This window comes from Manis pentadactyla, chromosome 14, assembly GCF_030020395.1.
Source record: "Manis pentadactyla isolate mManPen7 chromosome 14, mManPen7.hap1, whole genome shotgun sequence".
NCBI lineage: Eukaryota > Metazoa > Chordata > Mammalia > Pholidota > Manidae > Manis > Manis pentadactyla.
In genome coordinates, this window is record NC_080032.1 from 59,530,845 (window position 1) to 59,548,764 (window position 17,920).

Genomic DNA, 17,920 nt, shown 5'->3' on the forward strand with positions numbered 1-17,920 from the left:
CCTTGCAATCCAAAGGCTAATGGAATCAGTGACAAAGTTAAATTGCACAAACAAAGTAATTAAAAATCCCCATTCTTTCTAGCTTGGTTGTTATGAGGCTGGATTCAGCCAGATTCTAACTGGGTATGAACCATTAGTTTACAGGAATTTGAACATACTTATGATCCCATTGGAAAACAAGGCTCTTCAAACTCCCTACCAAATTCAGCTAGTCCTATCGAAGGAAATTAGTTTACCTCATGATTCCCCAAGGCTCATTACTCTCTGGATACATGAATGCTTGTGTACTCTCCAACCTCAAATGCTCTATCCTTCATAGAAAAAATTGATGCCATTGCTTACTGCTGATTCTATTATTTTAACAGCAGACAAAAGTTGTGCCAAGTACATTACTACTCTTATTCACATCTTCTTATTACCAGTGGCAGAGATTTACAAAATAAGTGAAGTTTTTTCTCCTTTGAACAGGGTTCATGAACCCTCTACACAAGGGCTCAGGCCTGTGATACCAGTCTTATACTCTTGATACTCATATACCCTATATTTTTTATTCTCATATTTTTTTCCCCCTTGAGGTCTAGAAAAAAAGTTTAAAAACAAAAACAGGTAAAGGAAAAAAAACTTAAGGTGTGTTTCAGTGTCATATTAGAGATGCTTAATTTCTGACCCTATTATTACTATTTCTCCTGCATGTCCTTGGCAAAATACTTAACCTCTCAATCCATTTTCCTACCTGTGAAATGAAGATAGTATCTACTCACCAGTATACAAGATTAAAACAAGATAGTGTATGTAAAGCACTTTGCAAAGTGATTGGCAAGAGGCAAGAAGACAAATGAATTATTAGCTCATTCACTCTCATTTAAAACTTGACTTTACTATAAGTTCATTAAACACACTTTAATCACTGCACTGGATAGAACAAGAGAGAACTTACTTCACTACTAAGCATGTCATAATGATATTAATGATAATAATGGCAATGCCTATTAAGTACTGATTGATAACTACATGTAAGGCGCTTTATTATTTTTTATTTACATTTCTCAGTAACTCTCATAAATACCTTAGGCTCTGAAAGGTTAAGTAAAGTTGCTCAAGGTATCATAGCTAGGAAACAACACTGATGGGATTTCAACTCAAGCACACCCACCTCCAGAGTCCATTTCCTCCACAGGCAACATGAAATTGTGTTTCACTTCCTATGGCTCTGTATTCATGTATTCACTTCACAAATACTGACTGAGTGCTAATGACTAGCCACTGTTGCTACTTCTCTATGTCTGTAAAATCTATGCTTTACTGTAACTATTACTTCGATGTTTACCTTCCTTACTAGAAGGTGGGAGAACAAAACATATTATCTTGTTCACTGCTGTATCCCCAAACTGACAGGAGGTATCTAATTAATAGCTGTTAAATAGGTGAATATTTGTTAAAAAAAATTTTTTAAAGCAATTGAGAACTAGAGCTTGTGGTTTGACTATAGAGTTCTGTGATCTTAAGACCTAAAAAAGTAATCCTGAGATATTAAAGGCAGACTCTTCTTTGTATCCCTTTTCTAAGTTAGTGCTAACCCTACAGAAGGCCTTGTGTGTTTAGAAGGGGACAGCTGACTGATTACTAACAAGGTACACATACTAGATCTGGTATGGAAATAAAAAATCTGGAGTAGTGGTGGAAGACAGAGGCAGGGGGTAGTTTGTATTAGAGCCCTACAATCTCTCGGTGAACAACCAAGCATGTTTCCTTAATAAATGTGCAACAGGTAGGCAGACTGAAGGTAAGATGTACTTTTAAAAATTAGTCATATTTATAGCAGTTCCCAAAGGAGAGGGGTGTGGGAGGGCAGGTGGGGAGGGAGGGAAAAGGGGATTGAGGGGTATTATGTTTAGTACACATGGACTGGGGGGGTCACAGGGAAGACAGTGTAGCACAGAGAAGGCACATAGTGGATCTGTGGCATCTTACACTGATGGACAGTGACTACAAGGAGATATTCGATAATATAGGTGAATGTAGTAACCACGTTTTTTCATGTGAAACCTTTATAAAAGTGTATATAAATAATACCTTAATAAAAAAGTTAGTCATATTTACAGTCAAAGCAGACTTAAGAGACGGTATAATAATACTTCAAGGTGCATTCTGACAGTAATAACTATTGCTTATACAATTAAATAAGTCCTTGTATAATCTAGGCATTTACTTAAATCCCCCATGTTTATCTCAGCACCCAAAACATGGGAAAACTTCAGAAAACTAAAAAGGACATAGCCCCACACAGGATCTGAACAGACACTTCTCCAAAGAAGAAATTCAGATGGCCAACAGGCACATGAAAAGATACTCCACACCATAATCATCAGGGAAATGCAAATTAAAACTACAATGAAATAGCACCTCACATTAGTTAGGATGGACAGCATCCAAAAGACAAGTAACAACAGATGCTGGCGAGGATGTGGAGAAAGGGGAACTTTCCTACACTGCTGGTGGAAATGTAAATTAGCTCAACCATTGTGAAAAGCAATATGGAGGCTCCTCAAAAAACTAAAAACAGAAATATCATTTGATCCAGGAATTCCACTCCTAGGAATTTACCCTAACAAACAAGATCCCTACTTCAAAATGACATATGCACCCCTCTGTTTAGTGCAGCACTATTAACAATAGCCAAAATATGTAAGCAACCTAAGGGTCCATTGGTAGATGAATGGATAAAGAAGATGTGGTACATATACACAATGGAATACTCTTCAGCCATAAAAAGAAAACAAATGCTACCATTTGCAACAACATGGATGGAGCCAGAGGGTATTATGCTCAGGGAAATAAGCCAGGCAGAGAAAGACAAGTCCCAAATGATTTCACTCATTTGTGGTGTATAACAACAAAGCAAAACTGAAGGAACAAAACAGCATTAGACTCACAAACTCCAAGAAGGGACTAGTGGTTACCAAAGGGAAGGGGGAAGGGAAGGTGGGTGTGGAGGGAGGGAGAAGGGGATTAAGGGGCATTATAATTAGCACACATAAGTGTAGGCATAGGGAAGCAGCATAGCATGGAGAAGACAGGTAAAAACTCTATAGCATCTTACTATGCTGATGGATAGTGACTGCAGTGTGTGGGGGGGACTTGATAATACAGGTGAATGTTGAAACCACAATGTTGCTCATGTAAAACCTTCATAAGAAGATTGTATATCAATGATACCTTAATTTTTAAAAAAAGGACATAGCCCTTTTTATTCTTCATTGAAAAACAAAATGAGAATGGAGGTTGGTAAAATCAATATGGAATTTCTCAGATAAGAAATACAATAATTGGCAATACAGAACAATAGACTGTAGATACTACAGAACTAAATTTTCACAGTTGAGAGGAAGCATTAAGTGCAATTAAATGCCTACAGTACCCTTAAAAACTAAGGATTCTAACAGTTCTGACTCAGAGAACTCAAGCTTTTTATGCCATCTTTTCTATAGCCTGACTATTATGCCTTTTTAAAAAGCAACTCCTGAATAAGGCAGAAAAATGCAATTAAATAGAGTTAAATTTCTAAGTCTGCAATCAAAAAGCAAAACAAAACAGAATACACAAACAGCAGTAGCCTCATAGACACTGAGAAGTGACTGGTGGTTACTATGAGAGGGGTTGGGGTGGGCATATGGGCAAGCTGGTGGGATAAAGGGGGACAAAGTCTCAATCATAACAGAAGTCGGTCATGGGGATGGTAGTACAGCATGGAGAATATAGCCAATGATTCTGTAACATCTTCCTATGTTGACAGATAGTAACTGCACTAGAGGGGGTGAGGATTTAATAATATGGGTAACTTGAACCTGTGTTGTATACTTGAAACCAATATAAGACTGTATATCAACAACACTTCAAAAAAATTTCTAAGTCAACTTGGTTACCTATAATGCAAGTAATAAGGTGCCATGAAATACTGGAAAAGTAATTTATTCAAATAACATTTTGGTATTGAATTATTTAGCCTACTTTTTATTTATTTAACCAAAAAAAAGGTACATAGAACTGGAAGGGACCTCAGGTATTCACTGTTCCAGCTCATACTTCTCAACCTTTCATGCCCATAAGAATCATCTTTGGAGCTTATAAAATGCGGGTTTGATTCCATCCATCTAGGATGGTGCCAAAATTTTACATTTTTAAAAAGTGGCCTAGTGCCAATTCTGCTGGTCTGGGGACTGCACTCTGGAGATTTAACAAAGATCTAAAGAGTGATTCTCTAAGTGTGAAGATCCCTGAGGGTCCCCAAGATCTCCTTTCAGGGGGGCCTGCAAGGTACTTCCTTTTCTAACAACGTTATCTGCATGAGGCCAGATTTTCTTCATACACATCAACCAAAGCAATACATTGCAACAGACGGAATGCAGCTGATATGAGAATCCAGTTGTCTTCTTTCTGATCAGATGTTAGAGGGATTTACAAAATGTAAAAATGCTGGTGCTGGTCTTTTCACTAAATTTTGAAAATCAGTTTCAGAAAGTTATTTTGCGTAAAAATTACTGATGTCAAGAAATACTGGGCTCACGTTATTTTAAAATTAATAAATACATTATGAAATTCTGTGTTAACTTCTAATATGGTAAAATGGATATAACACAAGAAAACAAAAGCTCTTTGGGGTCCTCAATAAAAAGAGTTTGAAAGCCACTAAGGTAAATCATTCAAGTCTGGTAAGCTGCTATCCTGATCCCTTCTCAAAAGATCTCAATGGGCACAAGAACAGAGCCACAGACCAGTGGAACAGAATAGAGACTCCAGATATTAACCCAAACATATATGGTCACTTAATATATGATAAAGGAGCCATGGATATACAATGGGGAAATGACAGCCTCTGCAAAACAGCTGGTGTTGGCAAAACTGGACAGATACATGTAAGAGAATGAAACTGGATCATTGTCTAACCCCATACACAAAGGTAATTCGAAATGGATCAAAGACCTGAATGTAAATCATGAAACCACAAAACTCTTAGAAAAAAACATAGGCAAAAATCTCTTGGACATAAACATGAGCAACTTCTTCATAAACATATTTCCCCGGGCAAGGGAAACAAAAGCAAAAATGAACAAGTAGGACTATATCAAGCTGAAAAGCTTCTGTACAGCAAAGGACACCATCAATAGAACAAAAAGGTATCCTACAGTATGGGAGAAAATATTCATAAATGACAGATCCGATAAAGGGTTGACATCCAAAATATATAAAGAGCTCATGTACCTCAACAAACAAAAAGCAAATAATCCAATTAAAAAATGGGCAGAGCTGAACAGACAGTTCTCCAAAGAAGAAATTCAGATGGCCAACAGACACATGAAAAGATGCTCCACATCACTAGTCATCAGATAAATGCAAATTAAAACCACAATGAGATATCACCTCACACCAGTAAGGATCGCCACAATCCAAAAGATAAACAATAACAAATGTTGGCGAGGATGTGGAGAAAGGGGAACCCTCCTACACTGCTGATGGGAATGCAAATTAGTTTAACCATTGTGGAAATCAGTATGGAGGTTCCTCAAAAAGCTCAAAATAGAAATACCATTTGACCCAGGAATTCCACTCCTAGATATTTAGCCTAAGAATGCAGCAGCCCAGTTTGAAAAAGACATATGCATCCCTGTTTATCACAGCACTATTTACAATAGCCAAGAAATGGAAGCAACCTAAGTGTCCATCAGTAGATGAATGGATAAAGAAGATGTGGTATTACATATACACAATGGAATATTATTCAGCCATAAGAAGAAAACCAATCCTACCATTTGCAACAACATGGATGGAGCTAGAGGGTATTATGCTCAGTGAAATAAGCCAGGTGGAGAAAGACAAGCATCAAATGATTTCACTCATCTGTGGAGTATAAGAACAAAGAAAAAACTGAAGGAACAAAACAGCAGCAGACTCACAGAACCCAAGAATGGACTAACAGTTACCAAAGGGAAAGGGACTAGGGAGGATGGGTGGGAAGGGGGGGAAGGGAGGGGATAAGGGGATGGGGGGAAAGAAAGGGGGCATTATGATTAGCATGTATAATGGGGGGGCACAGGGAGGGCTGTGCAACACAGAGAAGACAGGTAGTGAGTCTACAGCATCTTACTACGCTGATGGACAGTGACTGTAATGGGGTTTGTGGGGGGGACTTGGTGATGGGGGGAGTCTAGTAAACATAATGTTCCTCATGTAATTGTAGATTAATGATACCCAAACAAACAAAAAGATCTCAATGGACAGAACTGCAAACCTCTACCAGTATAGGCCTTTGCAGTGTGTCTTATAATCTTGCCAAGTTCTTATGTTCAATTGTGATTTTTCTGTTCTTCTCTCTTCTAGGTTAAGAAAATAACTGCTGAGCAACTCCCTCTTCCAATTTCATATAAGCCCCTTCCCTTAAGAAATAAAAGGAATACCAGTATTCCCCACTTTTTGTAAGTTCCCTATCATACCACTTCGCTTTTAAGAAAGACCTACATTAATGCCTGTTTTCATTAACTGAAAGAATTCTGAAGATTTTTGTTTTCAGGAAGAAAAGACGAAAACAAACACAGTATACAGTTTTATTTGGGATTCCTTTTACTGAATCATTTGTTCTTCAAAATATTGCCTAGTGTCTACAACATGCCATATCCTATACTATGAATACAGTATATATAAACAAAGATTTCATAAATCAGGCTCCAGGACAATAACTTTCAAAACACTGTATTTCATCCTTCCTGTTCCCCATTCCTCTTCAGAGGAAAGGGTGACTACAGGTTTAAATAGTTTAAGAAAGAGAAAAGGAGGAAGAGACTACAGAACTAAAGGGAAATAAACCTGTCAGAAAATAACAAATATGGTATACTCACACAATGGTATATTATTCAGTTATAAGAAGGAATGAGGAACTGATTTATGATACAACATGGATAAACACTGAAAATACTAGGCCAAGTCAAAACCAATACAAAAAGCCTAACACAAAAGGCCATATACTGTTACAGTTCCACCTGTATGAAATGTTCACATAGGCAAATCAAATCCACAAAGACAAAAGTAGACTAATGGTTTCTGGGGGCCAAGTGAGGAAGAGGAACAGGGAGTGAATACTAACAGGTATGGGGTTTGTTTTCCAGAGTGATGAAGGATTCTGGTATTAGTGGTGATGACTGCAGAACACTGTGAATATGATAAAAGAAAAAGCCACTGAATTATATATCTTAAAATGATTTAAATGGTGAATATTATAGCACATGAATTTTATCTTAAAAAAAGCCTATTGTAAAACTGAAAACAGGGTAAATACTATGCTAAGAATATGAAACAGTGATATTGGTCTTTCTATGTTCTATTAAACTAACACAAAGACAAAGACTTCTTTCATTTGTGAAGGGGATTTTCTTCTCAATGGAGCACAAGTTTGCATTTGCAAATAAAGATGCACTTGTTTATTAGTGTCTCAAATGTCTTTTCTTAAAAATCAGATTTGTTTTACATACTTTTAATCAAATAATTGCTTATATGAATTTTTATCTGATCTATGGCAGTGGTGTGCACCTGACAGTCTGACATAAAAGAACTCTGATGAAACACATTACTTTTAGACCTGAGTCTCTGGTTAACAACTTTCTAATCAGTAAGGTTTAGCTCTATTTTTCACCTATGCATCCTGTCATTATCTTTAACCAGTTAATCATATTTGCTGGGTTAGGTATAAACAGGGACACAATTTAATACAGGTCACCCACAAAACTTGCATTAAAAAATTACCATATAGCATATAATTTAAACTTGATTTCTTTAAATAGCAGTTATTTTTACACTTAATTTTATATAAAGAAACCTAAATTGTATGCTCTCCTGAGACATTTTAAGTATCAACCTTTTATTTCTTTAGAGAATCAGGAAGTGAATTCACAAGATTAATCAGACACTCATCACTAAATGATGTAGACAGCCTAGTCAGTGCCCAGTCAGTGTTTGTAACAACAGCCCACAAAGCAGCAGGTCATTGCCTGTGGATACATGATGAAATCCACCCCACTGTCAAATCAGAAATACTGTAACACCAGCAAAGAAGGCTGGTGGCAGAGAGAAATAGTACAGCATGCTTAAATATAGGGTTATCTTTTATACACTTCATTCTCCTAGTCCGTTTGGTATCAAAACATTCAGTACTGTTGCAAGGTAAACAAAGGATACTGATTCAAAAACCTTTGTATTTAAAATCCAAATGACCACCTCAAGCAGTTATACTGGTTTTAAGATGTTATTTCTTAGGCTAATACCAACAATAAGTATGGCCAGTAAAAAATGTATTACATTAAAAACTCTTATGTTTTCATCACTGAATCAGAGTAATAGTTCTATTCCTAAACAGAAAAGACTGCCCATAAATTTTCAGTCATTTAAATAGCTACTTGCTTGCATCAAGATTCTCGTGTCTACTAGGAGTACAGATGCTAACAGTATTATAACAGAAGAACATTACCACCACTTTTGCAGATCAGTAATTACTTACAGAACTCTTTAGAGAAAAATTTTCAAAGAAGTTCTGGTGAGATGTGTTTAGAATAGAAGTTAGCAACATTGTCTGTTAGGAGCCAGACTATATATTTTAGGCTTTCTGGACCATACAATCTGTTGAAATCACTCAACTCCACCACTGTAATGTATCAAAACACACATAGATAATATAGAAACAAATGAATGTGGCTGGCTATGTTTTATTATTTTATTTATGGACACTGAAATTTGAATTTTGTGCCATTTATCACATGTCATGACATTCTTCTTTTGATTTTTTCCCCAAACTATTTAAAAATATAAACACCATTTTTAGCTCATGGGCTGTACAAAAATGGGCAGCAGGCTGGATTTTGCCCACGGATTATAGCTTGCTATCCATTGTTTAGAGTATGATGGAGCTAAAAGTAGTACATGGTAAATTAGTAATAAAACACACAAATATTCCATATAAAACCAGCAAATTTTATAGTCCTAAAATTTAAAGTTGTATATACCTCATAATCAGGTCTGCTGTTTTGACCTTATCTTCTTAAGATATGTGCTTACAATGGATATATGTTTGTATTATTATCTATTTTCATAAATGTTAAGTGGAAAAGAACTTAGCTTAATTGCATTCTAATTCATAAAAAAAATAAATCTCTCATCCAACATGTGGCCATCTCTACTGCAACTTCTTATTTCAGAGTATCAGTCATTTCTTCAAATTACTGCAACAGCATCTTAACTGGGTTTTCAGCTTTTAATCTTTCTTCATAAATCCATTCTCCACCCTGTAGCCAGAATAATCTTTAAAATTTTTCAGAGTTGAAGTTTCATCTTATGATACCTACCAGTCTTAAAGGGCTGTGGTGATTCTCCTAGTGCTCAAGTATAAACCTCTGTTCCTCCCTTTTCCCTTGACTCTTCCTTTTCCTACTTCTACAATCTGTAGACAAATGACAGATTTCTCACATGCAACACTATCTTAGTCTCTCCCTATTTCTTTAATATCATTTTCCTAATTTGTCCAAACTCAACTTAATGCTTTCATTAAGTGTAACTGTTTTTTGTACTGTATGGTAACTGGTTTCCTTGTTTGTTCCATCTTCCCCTAGTTAAGTTCCTGAGAGATGGGAATTTGTGTTTTATTGAATAATATTCAATACCTATGATCTAGAAAGAAGTATGGAACATTGCAGAAATTTAAATATTTGTTGGATGAACCCATACGTCACTACAGGTTGAACTGTGTCCCCCAAAAAGATATGCTGAAGTTCTAACCCTCAGTATCTCAGAAGGTGACCTCATTTGGAAATAGGATCACTGCATATTTAATTAACTAAGATGAGGTCATCCTGGAATAGGGTGCAATATGACTTGGGTCCCTATAAGAAAATGAGACCCAGAAATACATTCAGGTGAGGGGAGAATGCCATGTGACTACAAAGACAGAGACTGTCTTACAGATGCAAGCCGAGAATGCCAAAGATTGCTGGCAAACCATCAGAAGATAAGAGGCGAGGAAAGATTCTCCCCTACATATTTCACAGGGAACATGACCCTGCTGAAACCTTGACTTTTGGACTTTTGGCCTCAGAACTGTGAGACAATAGATTTCTGTTGGTTTAGACCTCCCATTTGTGATTGTGATACTTTGTTATGGCAGCCCTAGAAAACTAATACAGGATTTATGCTCAAATATTTGGTGAACCAAATTAAATTTCAGGTATATACAATTTCCTTGTTTGTCCCTCCATACCCTCACTGTCAACTCTTCCTTGAAGTTAGGTTAAAAAAAAAATCAATGGACATGAGCAGATATTAGTGAGGTAAGTTTGATGCATTATAATGGGATAGAATAAATTATTAAATTCACATATTTGGATTCAAACAAGGATTTGTACAAGATCTATCAAAACAATTGGGTGGTTCACATGTGCTTTGATTCAATGTTTTAATTATCAACCATCCTGTCATTTCTAGCAAAATCAGGAGAGTTAATGAAAGGAATTAAAATCCCAACAAACCTAAAGGAAAAAAAAGGGCAAATTACCCTTAGGAAAAGTAAAGACATAAAAATAATTTACATATGAAATTTTATTTATTATTTCTATAGCTAATTTTTAAAAATAAGAAAACTGCTATATGTCACCAAAAAAGTTGAGAACTATATGTTCATCTCACATACAATAGACTGAATAATTATAATGGGGATGGAATCTGACATATTCATGGAAGTTTCTTTTTTTCATTAGAAAATTTCCAGAAACCAACCACTAACCTATCTTCTGGTGCAACCTTTGCTGATTAAACAAAGAGTCAGCCATTTTTCTCCATTCTTTCTTGCAAGTAAAGCATACACCTGCTCTGGCCAAGTCTTATACTTTTTAAAGAACTCTATTTGCAGATGAAATGACCTTGTATAGAGAAAATTCTAAGGAATCTACTAAAAAAGTATCAGAATGAATAAATTAGTTCAGTAAGGTTGTTTAGATTCAAGATCAATATACAAAAAGCAATAGTACTTGTTATGAACATCAAAAACTGAAGTAAGAAAACAATTCCACTTATAATAGCATCACAAAAAATACACTACTTAGGAATAAACTTAATTAAAGCACAAAACTTATACTCTGAGAATTACACAACATCACTGAAAGGAATTATAGAAATCTAAATGGAAAGTGAATCAAAAGTTCATCCCATGTTCATGAACCAGAGGACTCAGTATGGTTAAGATGGCAATTCTCCCCAAACTGATCTATGTATTCATTGTAATACTTATCAGGATCCCAGTTACTTCTGTAGAAACTGACAAGCTGATTCTAAAATTTATATGGAAAGGACCTAGAATAGCCAAAGCTTGAAGAATAAATAGGAAGACACATACTTCTTAATTCAAAACTTACTACAAAGCAATGGTAATTAAGACATATAGGTCCATGGAACAGCCCCGAGAGTTCAGAAATAAACTCATGTGGCTGTGATTCAATGGGAAAAGAACAGTCCTTCAATGGTGCTGGGACAACTGGATAGTCACAAGCAAAAGAATGAAGTTGGACCCTTACCACATACTAAAAATTAACTCAAAATGAATCAAAGGCCTAATTATAAAACTTCCAGAAAAAAACACTGGGACAAATGTTTGTAACTTCAGATTTAGCAATGGATTCTTAGATATGACACAAAAAGCATAAGAAAAAAAAAGGAACAGATAAACTGAACGTCATCGAAATGAAAAACTGTATGCCAAAGGACACTATTAATACAACCTGAAGAATGGGAGAAAATAACTGGAAATCATATATCTCTAAAGGGCTTAAATTTAGAATACACAAAGAACCTATATAGCTCCTTTGCAAAGGACCTGATAGGCATTTGTCCAAAGGAAAAAAAAATTATATACAGACAATGAGTTGTTAATAAATACTCATCATACTATAATTACAACTGTGTACTTACACATTTATGTTCTATATTAGAGCTAGTTTTCTGAAGACAGGGAATATGTATGTTATTTATCTGTAATCATCTGGTGTGAAGCTCTGGACCTGGCACATAGTGAGAATTCAAATAATGTCTACATTTGCATTTGAGGCTTCTATTTGGGATAGTGCTAGGGATAAAGATAAACATAAATACTTTATAGACATAAGTTTACAAATTTTTAAGAATATAAAGCAATAAAATAATAAACAGCAAGCACTCTTTTAAATGCTTCATACATTAATTCAACTTATAAACTCATAAGTAAAATAATCAATTGCAAATAAAATTCTTTAACTTAGATCAATTGATAATCTCAGCTCAAAGAAGGCAAAGATGATCATGCAGTGAAGCCAATCAGATAAAATTTGGTGGAAGAAATCTTCTAAGTATAGCATAAGGACTGACTGGACAGCAGAAAAGCTTGTAGAGAAGGTAAATATTATTACAAATGGATAGGAATAAAGGAAATGAAATGGCATGTGTGCAAGATAACAGGAATGGCTTGACTAAAAAAAGTGTTTAGAAGAAGATGAAGAAGAGCAAAAGATAGTATTAAAAATTTGTACATGCTTTGATAAGCAATCTGGTATCACAGAAGCTCCTTACACTAGGAAGAGGTAGCAAAAAGATTCAACTGGTTTAAGTGAAGCAGAAAAACAAATGAATAATGTAACTACTTCTGGAAGACAGCATAAGGTATGAAGTAAGGAAGATATGAAATCAAGAGTTCTGACAATGACAATGAAGAAGGCTTGGATCTAAGAGTTTTTCTAAAGCAAGAACCTGATAAGCTGGAAGTAGTGAGTAAAAAAAGCAATAAACTTCTTGAAGAGTTCAAGAATTCTAAATAAAATAAAGGATTTAATCATATGGTAAATAGCCTACCCTATGCCCAAAGATAAAAGGGAAAATGTAAATTATTATGCATTGGGAGAAGAAAGGGGAATCTTCATAAAAGACCTGAATTTGGAATAGAGAGAACTCTTAAGAGGGAAAGCAAATGAGCATTCTAAGGGCAAAACTGTACAATAATTATTAGGATACTTCAGGAATATCTGAAGGCTATACAAACTACATTTTTCCAGCTCCCAACCAGACTGCATTGAGGATCACTGCTTTAGAGAGGCCTATCATGGATTAGAAAATGGGATGAAATGGGATACGTGGACATTGAAAAGAGGCTGATAAACTAATAGTAAGGCCTTAAGGACAGAGAGCTGGAGACAGTAACAATACTGATAAAATACCATTGCAGTTATAAGGCCAGGGGTACCTTGAGAGTAATATTCCCTTATATGCAAACAATCTCTATTATTTTTATTTGTTACAAAGACCCTAATGGTCCTCACCATTCATGCTGAATAAAATAAACTGCCCAAACTAAGCTCCAACCCATTACAAAATCTGCATAATAATTTACATTTTCCCTTTTATCTTTGGGCATAGGGTAGGCTATTTACCATAGGAATAAAGGAAATGAAATGGCATGTGTGCAAGATAACAGGAATGGCTTGACTAAAAACAGTGTTTAGATGAAGAAGAGCAAAAGATAGTACAGCACAGAGAAAAGAGTCAATGGTTCTATAACATTTTTCTATGTTGACAGATAGTAACTGCACTAGTGGGGGGTGAGGATTTAATGATGTGGCTAACGGTTGAATCATTGTGTTGTATACTTGAAATAGCACTTACCACATACAAACATACCAAAAAAAAATTTTAAGGAATAGTCATAGTAATTATAATTAATGAGGTAACCAAAGATTCTCAAGCCTTTGTGAAGACGCAAAACTAATTTCGTCTACCTAAAGCAAAATGTTTCCCATCAGTTTCTAGAAATACACAAAACTACCATTTAACCAACTGTCAAAATCTAAAGCACTTCATAAACACATCGTGTAATACATTAAAATTCAATGAAATTGCATCATTAAAAATGGGTTAACTAGATGTTATGTGCCTCTTGACATACATGAAATACACAGCACCACATATTAAGTATTCTTGCAAAAAATTTTTAACCTAAATTTTATCAAGCCTTTGGAACAGTGGCTCTCAAACTTGTTCCCCTTGGGACACTTACATTTTTGAAAATTACTGAGGACCCTAAAGGGTTTTTGTTTATGTGCCCTATAATTACTGATGCTTATGATGTCAGAAATTAAAACCAAGAAAGCTTAAAATATTAATTCATTAAAAATTATAATAAACCCAGTATATGATAATAATACATAACCTTAAAACAAAAAACTCAAAATTTTACAAAACAAAAAAAACCTTAGTGAGAAGATCTACTGGTATTGTTTTATATTTTGCAACCTTTGTAATGTATGGCTTAAGAGAAAATAAATGGATTGTCATAACTGTTTCATTTAATCTGTGGCAATATCATACATCATTTATGTTCTCTGGAAAACTACACTGTATGTTCTTGTACAAATGAGTGAAAAAGACAAAACTATTTTTACATCACTGGCATCCCTCCAACTACTTTAAGGTAAATTTGTGTTTATAGGAATATGGAAGACAGAGTAACAAGTTAAATGACAAGGAGGCAAATCAATAATTGCAGAATGTGAAACAGTCTTTAAAACAAGTAATCTAACCAGGGATGGAAGTACAGCACAGAGAAAATAGTCAATGGTTCTATAACATCTTTCTATGTTGACAGATAGTAACTGCACTAGTGGGCGGTGAGGATTTAATAATGTGGCTAACGGTTGAATCATTGTGTTGTATACTTGAAACTAATATAATATTGTATATCAAACTATACTTTAAAAAAAAGTCATTGATTTTCTTCATTAAATCAATAGAACATAGAAAAAGAAAGTGGGGGCAATAGTTTTAGACAAAGAAACATAAAATGTCTTCCATGCACCTTGATGGGCTCTAATTTGAACAGTGACTATGAACAGGTACCTCTGAAACAACAGGGGAAATACCCAAACAGGTTAGTGTATTAGATGATCTGGAAATTACTGTTAAGTTTTTCAGGAATGACATGGTTACCTAAGAAAAGATCTTTATTTGTCAGATAAGCACAATGAAGAATATAATGGGAAAGCAAAACAAAGAAACAGAGAAAGATGACAAATGAAATACAGCAAAAATGGTCCTGATTTCAAGTTGCATCTAATAAATGATAATTCATTGTACTAGTCTCACTACTTTCACTTGTTTGAACTTTTCAAAACAAAATTACTAAGTATAATTACTTGGTTTAACTTTCATGTCATTTGTGTAAAGCCTCCACATTTTTGTAGTAAACTTCTTTAGTGCTTTATGATTATAGTCCTAAGAACTATGCTTCAGGTTTCAACTGGACAACTAGGAAATACCTCTTCTGGCAGATTAACTATCTTGTGTCATTTACATTAAACAAGGTTTTAATTTACACCTTAAACACTGTGGGTTTATAAATGCTTTCATCAATTGATAAATCAATTTTAAGCCATTCAGGGAAAAGTCTATGAACAAAGCAGACCTTGTTAAGAGCCTTGCTTTTAACTTAGATAATAAGCTTTATGATTTGAGGGAATGAGAATTTAGATGAATAAACAGGGGGTTAGAAATAGGTAATGGGAGTATTCTTGAACATATTTTCTAATGAAGGTTTAAATGAAAGCAAGGAGGGTCCAGGATAAACTGGTGTGTCTCTGATTTTGTTTTTTCTCACCTTATCATGAGCAATAAAATATCTTTAACTCCCTCTTCACCCAACACCCCAGTATGCTTTCTCTTACTGTTTCCTTTTGCAAGGTTGTTATTTAGCTTGGGATTCCTTCTGAGATGTGACCTAAGCTCATCAATCAGTTAGGGGAAGACTTACACTGGTCACTCGACGGTAGATCTGAGCAGCATTCTGGCACTCTGAATAAGGGTATTCAGATGTGGCCATCTCAAGCATACACATGCCAAAAGCATAAACGTCAACAGATTCATCATATTTCTCCTCATACATCTCAGGGGCCATGAACTCTGGGGTACCTTAAATTAAAAGAACGATTCAGTTTCAATGTGAGAAGGTGCAGATGTTACTCACCTGGGGTATAAGGAGAGGTACTGACCTGTGAGAGAGAAAAAAGTGGAAGGGGGAGAAAAAGAAGGGAGGGAGGGAGAGGAGGAGAGAAGAGAGAGAGAAAGGGAGGGAGGTAGAGGAGGATGCAGAGGGGAAGAGAGGGATAGAGAAAGAAAGAGAGAGAGGAGACAGGGATAAAGAGGAAGGAAATCTTAGTCTGTTTCATCCAGTATCTTACAGATCTTCCACTGCAAGGCCTTCATTAAAAAAGCTGGAACCGGGTCAAGTGTCTATTCATTTTTTTCAAATGGATTACTGTTATACAATGTCAAAAGTGGAACTGTGGATAAGAAATAAGCTGGTATAACTCATATTGAAAATAATAGAAGGAAAAGGTAAGAGACTAGCAAGGAATAGATATACTAGCATCTACCTGTAAAATAGGACCTAGGTTTAAAAAGATCAAAATACTTGTCTGCCCCCTACTGTATAGTAGTTGTAAGGTTAACATTATAACTAGTCTCCTGCCATTAACATTCCACCTGATCAGTTTCACTTTTAAGGAGGCCTTGCAGTGAAAAATGTTATGTTCAATGTTTTAAATATAATAAAGTACAATTGTCTTTAAGGACCACTCACCCCTTTCTTCACACACCATCCTACCTGCAGTACACAAATAAGTCTACTGCAGACACAAGAAATATAATGAGGGACATCCTGCAGACAAAAAACACATACATACATGCAAATAAAGGACTCAAATACATCCTGAGTTCTGAGCACAGTGGGTATGAGCCCACAGACCAAGTGTTTCAATGTTTCCAAAGAAATTAAGTCTGGGTACCTCAAATTATGGGACATTTCCAAGAACAGACTTGCACACTATGATTTAAACAAAAAGAGAGAGAAAAAACCTCTCTTGGGCTAGATTTTTAAGATGCCAAAGATAAAGAAATGTTTCCTCTAAGGAAGGCAAAAAAGAAATTCAGCTTTAAATTATTTTCCTATTCTTCTTGTTAATCTATTATCAGAGAAAATGTAAAAACAGCATTCAAAATCAAAGTTACATAATATTCCAAGAACACTACTTTATAAAAATGTGCAAATTACTGGTGCTCCTATGCTTTTTAAAATTAATATGTAAGAATCAAGCCCTCTTAAAAATTAATGATTTTTTTGTTGCTGTCATCGTCACCTTTTGGGGAGAGCAGAGTGTGAAGATTTCACATTTTCAAATTGTCACACCCTCTCTGGAGAGCAAAAGCTTATCAAAATAATAAGCATTATATTATTTTTCCAGCTCTAACTCTCTCATATTAAGTTTAGTCGGAAAAGACAGCCTTGTTCTTTAGATCAGTGATTCTCAACAGGGAGCAATTTCCAGAGACATTTTTGGTTATAGCAACTGGGGGAGGAGATGGAAAGCATATGTGCTACGGCATCTAGGGGCCAGAAATGTTGCTCAATAATCTTACAATGCACAAGACTGTCCTTACAACAAACTGTCCAATCCAAAATGTCAGTAGCACTGAGGGTGAAAAACCCTGTTTTAGATATATCGTATCTTCTGAAGGGAAAGAATAAGAAGAAAGCTGGTAAAAACAAACTTTCAGAATAAACCGTCATATTTTCACATTTAAAAATAAAATGTTAATAGGCAGGTATTTTTGAATATACATATATATCCAACAGACTTTTCTGGAAACTAAACTACATAAAAATTCTATTTTATGATGAAAGCAATATACTGTATCTATTAAAAAATTAAGTATGTAATACTAAATATCAACAAAATGACCCAATAAGATTGATAATTACATAAGGTTTTGCCAACAAAGTTCATCTTACTTCTCTTCATACAACTTAACAAAACATCAA

At 35.1% G+C, this 17,920-nt stretch overlaps 1 protein-coding gene across 4 annotated transcripts in view; it reads right to left on the reverse strand.

Annotated features, from left to right (window-relative positions):
* Positions 1-17,920, reverse strand: part of WNK1 (WNK lysine deficient protein kinase 1) — a 176,084-nt gene that overhangs the window by 52,239 nt on the left and 105,925 nt on the right. For all 4 annotated transcript variants that reach the window (XM_036907531.2, XM_057491351.1, XM_036907604.2 and 1 more), the window contains exon 4: positions 15,854-16,011. In XM_036907531.2, coding sequence (XP_036763426.2) covers positions 15,854-16,011 — 158 coding nt within the window. The remainder of the gene's footprint in view (positions 1-15,853; positions 16,012-17,920) is intronic.